This window comes from Paramisgurnus dabryanus, chromosome 12, assembly GCF_030506205.2.
Source record: "Paramisgurnus dabryanus chromosome 12, PD_genome_1.1, whole genome shotgun sequence".
NCBI lineage: Eukaryota > Metazoa > Chordata > Actinopteri > Cypriniformes > Cobitidae > Paramisgurnus > Paramisgurnus dabryanus.
The window spans coordinates 31,967,649-31,980,074 of NC_133348.1; the positions used below are offsets into that span (position 1 = coordinate 31,967,649).

The 12,426-nt window shown below is 35.4% G+C and overlaps 2 protein-coding genes across 4 annotated transcripts in view; one reads left to right on the top strand and one right to left on the bottom strand.

The window, feature by feature from the left end:
* The window catches only part of zdhhc14 (zDHHC palmitoyltransferase 14), a 28,634-nt gene extending 22,040 nt beyond the window's left edge, over positions 1–6,594 (bottom strand). For both annotated transcript variants that reach the window (XM_065268789.2, XM_065268788.2), the window contains exons 1-2: positions 5,627–6,594; positions 589–749 (exon numbers count right to left, since the gene is read on the bottom strand). In XM_065268789.2, coding sequence (XP_065124861.1) covers positions 589–749; positions 5,627–5,880 — 415 coding nt within the window. In that variant the 5' untranslated portion in view covers positions 5,881–6,594. The remainder of the gene's footprint in view (positions 1–588; positions 750–5,626) is intronic.
* Positions 6,595–6,862: 268 nt separating this feature from the next.
* On the top strand, positions 6,863–11,228 carry tmem242 (transmembrane protein 242). 2 transcript variants are annotated; one of them, XM_065268795.2, is made up of 6 exons: positions 6,959–7,069; positions 7,749–7,855; positions 8,017–8,163; positions 8,247–8,347; positions 10,444–10,581; positions 10,690–11,228. In XM_065268795.2, exons 3-6 carry the CDS (start codon positions 8,097–8,099, stop codon positions 10,798–10,800), a joined length of 417 nt encoding a protein of 138 aa, XP_065124867.1. In that variant the 5' UTR covers positions 6,959–7,069; positions 7,749–7,855; positions 8,017–8,096; the 3' UTR covers positions 10,801–11,228. The 2 variants fall into 2 exon arrangements, with proteins under 2 accessions (XP_065124866.1, XP_065124867.1); XM_065268794.2 differs by lacking the exons at positions 7,749–7,855; positions 8,017–8,163 and having other exon boundaries at positions 6,863–7,069.
* Positions 11,229–12,426: the final 1,198 nt, after the last annotated feature.

A 12,426-nucleotide genomic window follows, 5' to 3' on the forward strand; every position in this document is an offset into this window, starting at 1 on the left:
TCTGCAAACCCTGTGACACCATCCAGCCTCTTCTAAACAGCATGCAGCATCCCTAGGGCTCACAGCAGTGTTTACTTGACACTATATTATTTATTTGAACAGCAGGGACACATACTGTAACTTCAATTCCCAAGTTGAAAACCATGAGCTTTACTGGATCAGTCCCAGTGATTTCCATTTCCCAACACCGGGGTCCTCATAAAAGAGAGCCAATTTGGTCTCTACTACATATAATTTTATAACCACTCATGCACACTCCAAGTGAATGAAATTAATTTAAAAACACCCCAACCAACTTGTAAGAAAATGTTACCTGAAAAGGGATTAAAATATCATACTGGATAATGTGAACACATACTTTAGGACACGTCGAATCTGTGCTAGGTATAAATATTTCATCAGATTTGATATTACTCTAGGATGTCAGCAGCATGCATTATTCACATCGCACACGAAAGGAGAATAACATCAAATGTTCTGGTTTCACTTAAGAGAAATCTCAGTCGATCATCTCAGAGACTTGCAGTGAGAGCCGGCGAATTTAGTTCAACCGCAGGAGAAAACAAACAGGATGAGCCATCATCTCACCTATCTGTCTCTCGATGTCCGCCGCTTCCTCTGGTGTGGCTCTGGGCAGGACGCCCGGGTCGCTGAAGCTCGCCCGAAGCAGCATTCCCATCACAAAGAAGAAGAGCACGCCTCCGATGGCCGGAATGGCCGGAGTCAGGTTTGACGCCAGGAACGGACAGCTGGAAGAGAAGGAGCGTAAACAGTTTTAAACCCTTGGAGAATGTTGTGATATTACATCACTAAAAAGTAACTACTTACATTTCATTGTTTTTTATTATATGCGTCACAATACTTTAACGTTGCAATCTGTAACAGTTGCATCTTTATTGCCACCTCTGTTTGAAACAATAGCAAGCTACTTGTGGAGTTATTTTCTTTACATGGGTTAAAGTCAAATGACATATTATAGCATGACTTCATCTCTGAAAAAAATATTAAAACAATACACAATACCAGTTGATAGATATCAGATGATTTTAGTTGGGTAAGTGATATGGGTTAACCTTTATATGACTAATAGGAGTGTTCAAATAATAAACTGACAATGTCACCAATTATATGTACGTTTTTTTCTCCAAAACAAAAGTTCATGTTGAAGTTAACAAGCGACAAAATCTTCCTGCCATATTATCTAATGGCCTTCAAACTGTTAGACATAAACATTATAACCGTCTGCAACAGTTGCTATTTTTTGCTACTATATTGGACGCCTGCTAAATTGACCAGGCAAAACAAGGCATGGGAATTAAATTATCCAAAACGGTCAGATGCTATCGAGTGCCATGTTAAAATAGCAAGCCCCTAGAGGGCCTTTTACAAAAGTCATACTGTGTTTATCACAGCGTCTGTGGTATGTTGTAGTTTGCTCTTAAAAATTTACTGCACAGTACTCTCCAAAGTCCAGTTATGAGGACATCATGAAAGTCAGAGAGGTTGTAAAAAAGACCATTTCATACCGACACATAAGGACTTTTACTGTGGCAACACTATTTATGTTGACTACATTATCAAATGGTTTTTTGCAAATTAATGTAAACTCCTACTCTTATATTCCTTTTTACTTCTTCAATGTAAGATGGAAAGATTTAGTTTAATATCACACCTATTATGTGTGACAAAAGCAGCCATAAGTCGCATGTGTGGCATTAGCCAACAATCATTGTATGGATCAAAATTATAAAAAAGTAATTCTAAAAATAATTTGAATATTAAGTAAAGATTATGTTTCATGAAGCAATTTTGTAAATTTCATACCATAAATATATATAAAAATGTATTTATAATTAGTAATATTTAAGAGATAATGCAACAGGTTGTCATTGCAAAAATAAGCCCCAAGTTTCAGGCTGACGCCAAGCAGTTAATATTTTGCGATAACAACCTGCTGCCTGTACATTGTCCCGCTTATTACACAGCTATTTACCTCATATAAGTAAGGTAAGGAACATATGAAATCTTGATTTGAAATATTTGCTCTTTTTTCTTTTTGCATCTGGGTTACCATGTGTTATTAGTTTTGAGCAGTAGTTATCTGAAAAGAACAAACCTTGGAATGTCGCGACTGGCCAATCAGAATCAAGCATTTTAGAGAGCTTTCGAATAAGTGTTGTTATATAAGTATTGTTAAGGACTTCATTTGGATAACTTTAATCTAAAAATTTAGATTTTTTTGCAACCTCAGATTCCAGATTTTTAAAGTTTTATCTCTGCCAAATATTGTCCTATCCTAACAAACCATACATTAATGGAAAGCTTATTTATTCAGCTAGTCCTGGGTCTTCATGTCTGATAGTCAATCACTGTAAAAAAGGCACTTAAATGGTTAACTATAAATCAACTTGGGGTTACAAGTCATTGCAACTTGCATTTTTTACCTTCACTAGCACGGAGTTGCTATAACTTGTAAAATAAAGTTAAATTTCAAAATGTAATTTAACTTTATAAGTTACAGTAACTCATCACTAGTCAGGATAAAAGATACAAACTGAAATAACTTGCAAATCCAAGTTGATATCCTTAAAAAATGTTGTGCAAACATTTTTTTACAGATACACATTTAATTGGATTATAATCCATCTATAAGGACAAATATAATTTGCAATAATACATTGACTTTATGTATAACTATATACATATACATTTAATATTTTTCCATTTTTTCTGTAATTTTTATTTTGTGTACTTTTTATTATCTCTTCGCCTCTCGTGTAAAGCTGCTTTGAAGCATTGAAACATTGTAAAAAAGCAATCTTTAAATAAATATGACTTGACAAGACTGACTTGAAGTTGATTTATTGCAATTAGCACTGATTTATATTTTAAAAAAATAGTAGGAAGACTGGTGAGACAGAGAGTAATGCTTTCTTTTCCCAGAAAATAATCAATGTGAAACATGTATGTATATTATATTATTTAGTTTTTAAATATATTTTATTATTATTATTCAAACTGATTTTACACACTTAAAGCGTTATTGTTTTGCATATCGTATATCACATTACTTAGCAAGTTATCGCATTTTCTTCAATATAGTCAAAGATATTTTCCCCAAGATGCATCTTTGCTCTTGCTATGAATGGGGGAGATTACAGTGTTCAATATGGCCACTCTAGTCCCGCTTTCCAGTAAAATGAACAAATCGTCAACCGTTATGACATTCACTGGAAAAGGGACTTAGTGCAGGGTTAGTTTTTGACAGATCTTGCTTTACCAAGACTTTGGTGTCATGCAGCCATAAAAATAATGTGGACTTTAAAGCTAAATTAAAGTTCCACTGTGTGGAAAATCATGTTTTTATTGTTTTTTATATGTCTATGTAGTGTTTTTAATATGTTTTAAAGGGACATTCCACTTTTTTTTGAAAATATGCTAATTTTCCAGCTCCCCTAATATTAAACATTTGATTTTTACCGTTTTGGAATCCATTCAGCTGATCTCCGGGTCTGGTGCTACCACTTTTAGCATAGCTTAGCATAATCCATTGAATCCGATTAGACCATTAGCATTGCGCTAAAAATAACCAAAGAGTTTTGATATTTTTCATTTAAAACTTGACTCCTCTGTAGTTACATCGTTTACTAAGACCGACAGAAAATTAAAAGTTGCAATTTTCTAGGCAAATATGGCTAGGGAACTATACTCTCAAACTGGCGTAATAATCAAGGACTTTGCTGATGTACCATGTATTAATAGTAATATTACGCACTGCCCAAAAATAGTCCCCTACTCCCCTTTCAATAGCAGGGGACTACTTTCGGGCAGTGCATAATATCACTACGCCTACTGCAGTCATGTTACAGCAGCAAAGTCCTTCATTATTACGCCAGAAGTTTTAAATAGGAAAAATATTGAAAATCTTTAGTATTTTTTTTGCGCGATGCTACTGGTCTAATCAGATTCAATGGATTGTGCTAAGCTATGCTAAAAGTGCAAGTGCCAGACCCAGAGATCAGCTGATATTCATAGATCGGCGTATACTAATTAACGTGGAAATTGTGTAGAGTTACATTCAAGCAGTTTTAAAGCATGAAGAAATTCCTGTGACAGGTAAAACTTTTATATATGATATCATGATGCTGAAAGATGAACATTTCTTGACTACAGGGAGACTTTAACAGACATTTCTGTATAGGGTGAATTAAAACGTGCATTATGTGCTTTAACATCAATGAATGCTCTGTGTTTCGCTTTCCACCCTCTGGAATGTCTTGCCCCATAGACTTCCATTGTAAGTGCATACTGGAAACTCAATATTTATTTGATTTTACGAGCTGAGGGACGATTCAAACGATTGTGGTTATCAACAGCATGACCATGATATACAAGCTCACTGCAGTACACTAGATCATCATTTACTCCTCACAGTGAATTTCGAGTAAACAGCCTGTGCTAAACTGCCCAAAAAGACCAACACAGCTGATGTGTTTTCAGTCAAGTCAGAGATCTGGACTTGAAGGCTTTACAGGCCTCCGTAAAGACTTAATAATCTTTTGAAAAAGCACGACACAATTACCTCAAAAGCACAGAAAATAAAACCGTGGGCCGGGTCCTCCTGTTGTTTCCTAGGAGACGCTGCTTATTCCAAAAGCACACAAAGATCGGGAAAGGGAAATCGTTGCTATGGAAACAGGACCACACTACGTCTATGTTTTGGAAGTTGTGGTATGGAATGTATGGGGTTTGGAGATATGGGGGATGGGACACATCCTGTATCCACATGTAGCAGCAGTCTCGGGATAACACGGAGACATTCTTCCACATACAAAGATGGGATACAGGCGAACAACCTTAAGCTATATACTGTCATCAACACACAATGTAAAGAGCATTGGTAAACCCACACAGATCTAAGCACAAGGCTCTCTTGTCTAAAGTTTTTAGGAAATGCAAACGTTATTCTTTGACAGTTCTACAAGGGCTTCCTTACAGCGTGCAATATGTCCTAGGGTTGCAAAGCTTGGGAATTTTGGAAATATTCCAAGTAGGAAACTTAAAAAATTAAAAGAAATAATTTGTAAATTTTGGGTAATTTAGACAAACTATCACAAACATTAGTTTCCCTTGCATCTGACTCATCTGCCATATTTCCATGTATTTTTCCTTGTAAAGTTTCCAGAATGGGTTTTAAGTGGACCTCAAGATAAAATGCCACGCTTGACCGTACATATAATTCATGTAAAACACCCGAATATAACTAAAGCACAACAGCTCCTCTATCAAAGCAATCAGAACCAAAAAGAAAGGGAACTATGTAGACCTGTTTAAACAAGTTACAGTGTGGTCTCTGTTTTGTTTAATGTTTGCATAGTTACTTTGTTAACCTCTTGCACTGTTATGAATGCATAACTTAAGTCATCAAATATTACAAATCAGTTCACTTAACTAAAAAGTTAAGTAGTATGTGGTGTTGGTAGTACTTTGGTATAATGAATGATACTATGGTATTTGCATACAGGAACTCCAAAATATACCATATGATATCACCATGGTGCTTTTAGCTAGAACCTGTGGGTGAAAGTAACTGCTTAGCCCCCAAAACCACAGTACCATCACTTACTCAAAGGCAAAGAAGAGGCCACTGGTCACCAAGATGAGAACCATGGTAAGGTAGAAAACCCCCGTCTGCTTTGCCATCATGATCCTTCCGTCGCAATAAAACTTATTTCGTCCAGGAAAAACTTTCCATTTCCTTTTGCTCTTCCTCTTGATGGTGTGTGGGGTCTCCATGGGTGAGGAGTTATGTGTACAGATCTGGTTATACTGACACTCTCTGATGGGCTCCTCCATTCCCAAATGCATGGTGCCTGTCATTTACCCCAAAAAAACAAGCTGGAAAAGTGAATCAAAGCAGGAATTCAAATGTTCTCCAGTGAACAGGGAACCGATGAGACAGCTGGATCCTGGAGAAACATCACGGATAGAGAAGGCATTACAATACACAGTCAAAGAAAATCACGCAACTGGAACCAAGCGACCATTTTCTTTGCTCCATGTTTTAGAACAATCTTGAGTTATTTAATAGCACGATGGCACTTAGTTTAAACAATTTACATCCCAGATGAAATCAGATCCGTGTGTTTGTTTGGATAACTTCTTCGTTGCAGATGTCTACACAACAGGACGCGCTCCAGGAGGACATAAAGGCATGCGAGCATCATGTCCAGAAATGTCGCTTTGTCTCGTTTCTGCTCCAGACGCGTTCCGATGAAATCAAATCCACGGAAATCACGTAAACATGTCCTTCCGACGTCCGTTTATCCAAATGATTTTTATCGCGTTAACTTTAGTAATTGGTTAATGTTATTAATATTATAACGATGCGATTAAAGAACAGAACGGCGTATCTGTGTATGTATCCGTTATAACGGTTAAGACGACGATCGCTGCGCGTCCTCACTGACGAGCAGAACACCGCGTGAAATGCGCGAGCTCTGAGCACACGATGACCCTATAAACAACGGCAGTGTCTTAAAACCTAGTGAGCTCACTTCCTAGATGGCGTTTTTGCATCAACTGAGGTGCCTAGTGGCCACATTTGCCGTTAAAACCTTATGATTTGCCTATTAGGAATTTTTGCCTACGTGCTTCTCGAAAAACACTCCGTCCAATTGAACCGTTGCCCGAAATTTGTATGTAACTTAAATAGTACGTAGGCAGCTCACTTAATGGTAATCATTAACATCTACATTCTTCTGGTTAAATCTGTGATGTTATTAATATTAAATATGGCTTGTATTGTTGTTGTTATTCTGCCTATAATAATACAAACATATCAGATAACAATAAATAAATAACAATACATCCGATTGTAACGGAACTTTGATCCGTGAAATGTGTTAACGATGTACATGTTTAATATTTTAATGAGATGCGAAAGGTTCCGCCAGGTATGTTTCCGCCGGACCCGTATGAGTGTGGGACGCGTTCAAGATGTCAGTGGAGCAGGAGAGCACGACTCTAAATGTGACTGAGAATGACGATAAATCAATCTTGATCAAAGGTTTGTTGTTGTTTAATAGCGTATGCAGATATTACCATACACCCGACAGCTCTTAACAACTACTCGTCGACATCAGTCAAAATCTAGTTAACTAGCTGTAGGTCAGATGGGTCACATCAACTGAAAACTAATGTAATTTTTTGCACTCATTGATTTCGGGAAGACTGTACAGGCAGTCAAGAACAATATAATATATTACATAAAATTAAAGCCGGTTGTTATTATTAACACTACTAATATAATACTTATTCATTAGTTTTTCTACTTATTTGATCTATAAGCATATTATAAAAGTTAATGTATTTTAAAAACAATTTTTTTAGATTATTTATAAAAGAAATATACATTCTGTTTATTGCAAACCTTACAAATACAAAAATATATAACTAGTGCAGGATGTTACACCGGGATTGAATTTGAAATGCTTCATGTGGGTGGTTGCAGCACAGCTTTTACGCAGTTCATTTTTTCATGGTAACAGCAACATTTATGACTGGTGAAATTTTTATATTTTAGTCATTTAGCAGATGCTTTATCCAAAGCACAATATACAGAAAGTGATTAAGCCTAAGAAAGCAATAACATGGGGTTATAGAAGCTGTAAAATGGACCAATCTGCATTGATTTACAGTATATAGTTACTAGCTGAGAGTAAATACAAGTTAATTTGTATTATCAGGTTGTACATAACCCAGAAACTAGGGCTGGGAATTGGCAAGGACCTCACGGTACGATACGTATCACGGTACATGGCCCATGATGCAATGCATTATGATCCGATATACGGTATGATACATTGCATGTTGCAATATATTGCAATACTTTTTAAAATAAAAAATGTAAAAAATAGAGTGGAATTTTGTTACTTTTTTAGGCCAAAATGCTTCCACGCCTCGGCTTTGAAAGCTGTAGGTGTTTTTCAATTTTCTGCCATTTTCTCACTCCAGCTAACTGGCTATATATGACAGACAACTGGACAGGGACAACTACAGCAGCGGCGGAGGAGGTCGTTTGACAGAGCGATTTAATGGGGTTTAAAAATATCGACAGCAGAGTTCGAAATATCGATACAATATCGCGGAAAATGTATCACGGTAGTTAGCTGTATCGATACTTTTGCACAGCCCTACCAGAAACGTGTTACAATTTGTGATTTTTATTTGTCTGTTTTATGCAGGAGGCGTTTTTCTCTCTACTGTGGGCACAGCAGGAATGATTGCAGGGTTTGGCTCCACCCTTGCCATGGCTAAGAAGAAGAGTCCCGATTGGTTCAATAAGGTATCATACATTTCAGTAATACAGTAGTACACAATTAACAATAATTAATTACACATTAATGATCATTCAGTGACATAACTGCGTGTGAAGTTCTGACTGCAAAAGTAAATAGATCCGTACGGATAACGGATCAACTACAATCCGGTACATCACTACTTGCAGAAAATGGTTTACCAAAACAAAGATACTGAGCTGTTCCTAATGTTTTCTAGGTTGATAGAAGCACTGGGGACCCAATTATAGCACTTTAACATGGATAAAGTCAGATTTTCATGCTACGACTCCTTTAAAGGACCAATGTGTAGATTTTTAGCGACATCAAGTGGTGAGACTGTGAATTGCAACCAACAGCTCAGTCCACAGCTCAACCCCCATTCGAAATGCATAGAGAAGCTACAGTAGCAACCACAGGACAAACAAGTCATCATGTGAGACAACGCATTAACCAAAGCATTCTATAAAACACTTTGTATAAATAAAAACACACACATGCATGTATATATTTAAGAAATGTTTACATGTGTATATACATTTGTATATTTATGTATAATTTATATTAAATATAAATACTTAATATATATAATATACATGCATGTGTGCATATTTATATACATAATTATTATTTACAGTTCACACAAATATATGATGTAAACAAAAACCTTTAATCGTTATGCAACCCTACTTGCAAGAGATCCTTCTAAGTTACACATGAATGCACCTTAAACTATATCATTTATACAGTACTTTTACCAAATTTACTCTTGTGTTTGGCAGTCTTATTACAGCTTAAACACAATCGCACATAAATACATTACAAGATTTGTAGCCTTTTATCCTTTAGTTCAGTTGTAATAGTTTAATAGTACCGCTTATGTTCAAGAAAACCATACTGCTTCTCTGTTCAGAGAGAAATCTGTCTTCTTTGGGAGCTGTAAATGAAAATGGCCATTTAGACTTTTTAGTTCTATTTTTAAAACCACAGCCGAACAGATGTCTTGCCAAAAGTGACTAAATAAAAATTTACGATGAAAGCTATAAAAGTTCTGTAACAACACCAACTGCATTTCCAGCTTGAGTTTATTCATGAGAAATTATCTGATTAGATGTCCTCTCGAAATTTGTAATAATAATCTGGACTAGTACCACTACATTACTCATTATGTATACATTGCATCTGTTTGCAAACATGCAATATCCACAGAATTGAATGATACCCAGATAGTGCACTTTGGGTGTGCATTATTTTTTAATAATTAAATGGCCCGTCATCAATTATTTCTTGCAAAACATATATTGGCGCTTATTTACTTTGTTTTTATTTAAAGTTTTATATAACAAAGTGAAAACATAGTTCTCTATGTGAAATGAGAGATGATTCCCACTGAAAAAAAGGTTTGGTTGGTTCAACTTAAAAAAGTAAGTTACCTGATTGCCTTAAAATTTTTAGTTTTTTACAGTGAGATGAACATGTTCCTAAAAAATTAATAAATAAATAAATGTATTTAATAAATAAAAACTAATTTAATACGTAGAGCAATGAGGAGATAAATGACATTAAATCAGTGTGAAAGAACAAAAATGGACCTTATTTACTTTCTTATATTATGTTTCTGGTCTTTTTATGACTCTTCTGGTTTTTATTTCAAAGACCGTGAAATTCAAAATATTGTAACTGGTTCAAACACCGAAACACTTTTTATGTAACCTGATTTATGATGTAGATGCCTGGTACAACGACCAACTACCTGTCTGCATCATCTCTGCTTGCAATGTGGTAAAACCAAAGCAGAGGTAATGACGAGAGGAGCTGGGTTTTCACTCAAAATCCTGTTGATATGCTCGTCTTACATGGTTATGGCTTACAGGCTTGATTTTTGCATTTTGAAGAAAGAGCAGAGAGTTGTGCTTAATATATTTAACTTTTCAATGCTATTAAAAGGGGTTTACTGAAGCTAGCATTAAAATAAACACCATTAAATTTAACCCTGTTGGTTTTTATGCACATTACTAGTCTTATTGATAAACGTTAAGTAATGCTGATAAAATAATTTGCAATGAATAAAACAACGCCTCCTTTTTCGTCTTCATGGGCTCAGGGTATCGTGGGAAGTGCTGCGGTGCCAGAAAGCGGTGCATCATTAGCGTTGCGAGCGCTGGGTTGGGGTTCGCTCTACGCGTGGTGTGGTGTTGGACTCCTCAGCTTTACCGTATGGAAGGCCTTGGGCGTCCACAGTGTACGTATCTCTTCAAAGTATCATTTTTGGCATCATATGTTATCATCTTTTCTTTCTCTTACTATAATCTGCAGGTGTGGTTTGATGCATATCATTTCTCTATTGCAGCTGAAGGAGTTTCGCCAAAAAATGCAAAGCATTTTTCCTGCCGTCCCCAGAAACGAGGCTGAAGAGAATTCTGCTCCATTTGACTGGAATTCAATCTTCAAATCAAAATGAATAGAAATTATATTTGGACATGATTTTTATCGGATGGTCGGTCCTTGTCAAGCGAGTGCCCACCTGTCAGTGTGATTATTGGGGCACTAAACTGGATTAAATGTCCAGTGTGAGGTCTTTGAAGGCCTGCAGGACTCAATGGGATTGTGTTTGCCCTCATTTGCCACAAAGGACTTCACAAGACCCGAGCCAAGCTCTTCCTTCACTTGCCAAACTGCGGTATTATCATTTATACATACATTAATTTCTCAGATATTAGTCCGATCTCAAATTGGCCACATCAAGTTCTTGACAGCATGGTTATGCGCAGCTCAGTATAGAGAGAGATGGCTTTAAAAGGTACCCTGGTAATCAACACATGTATGATTCAATAGATTAACACTGGGATTGGCAATATGAATGTGAAAATAAAAACAGTACAAATGTCATTTTGTTTTTCATCACTATACATGACGTCAAATGTTTGCAATAAAACCCCTTCTTTTAGCGCTACAGTGAGGTAAAAGTGATAAATGTGTCTTCAATCAGTCGATTATTAACCCGTTAACTGGCACTGTCCTGTAAGCGGGACACTCAAGTTTATTTAAATTTTTTTCATGTTAATGTTAATCTATCAGGACAAAGTATATATTGTTGGAAAGGTCTAAGAATGCAGTTTTCATATTTCAAAACATTTTAGCGGTAATCATAATGCATTGACTGCAATTGATTAATTTGTGACAAGAGTATGCAGCAAACCAACACAATAATTTTATGTATAAAATAATACCAATTCAATATAATAATGTTTTTGTTTTTAAATATATTCATCAAGATCTCTGTTAACAAGCTAAGCACTATGTATCTTTCTTTTCCAATACCTCCTGAAGCCATGGAAGTACACTTAAAAATCTTTAATGATATTTACCCAGATGCAGATTAAATATTGATCATAATAATTGTTCTTTCTGCAATTAAAACAACAGTACCATGTGTTTTGTTTTGTTTTTTGACACTTTATATAGTAATGCTTTTTGGTCTGATATGTATTGGTGGCTCAAAGTTATAAGTGTTCTGATATCTCACTTCTCTAAAAATTATATACATTTTTTGTACACTAATGGAAGATAAACAAATTCAATTTTTATTGAATACTTTTGTTTATAATGGGGAAATTGTACATTCATAAATGTAAATATATGAAAATAAAGCCAAGCCGGTTTTTCCAAAAGAATTTTGGATTTACTGTAAATCTTCAAGTAAAGTAAAATTAAAAAGTGGAAGAAGGTTATTTAATCTGTTAAAGACTTGACATTTTTAGAAGTTGTGAAGTTTTTATTTTAACTGAAGTTTATTTATGTATTTTTTTGGTCTTTGTTTATTAACTTCTTCCTTAAAACTGTTCGTTGAGACTGTTATTTGCCTTATTGTAATTATAACTCATTCCCCCCCAAAAAATATAAAATAAAAGTCTTTTGGTCAGCACTTTCACTGCGTAACATAAATGAATAATGTGTGATAAAAAAATTCTCACATGGAACACTATAGAAGATACCATAGTATTTACTATAGTAAACTGTAGTAATATTTCACATATAGAAGGTAGTTATAAAGTATTAAAGGCATACAAGTCTTATGCTGCGTTCC

Coding starts and splice junctions, on each gene's coding strand:
- tmem242 (XM_065268794.2), top strand. CDS start 7,000: ATGTCAGTGGAGCAGGAGAGCACGACTCTAAATGTGACTGAGAATGAC. Junction 7,070..8,246: donor TAAATCAATCTTGATCAAAG/GTTTGTTGTTGT, acceptor TGTTTTATGCAG/GAGGCGTTTTTCTCTCTACT. Junction 10,582..10,689: donor AGGCCTTGGGCGTCCACAGT/GTACGTATCTCT, acceptor TCTCTATTGCAG/CTGAAGGAGTTTCGCCAAAA.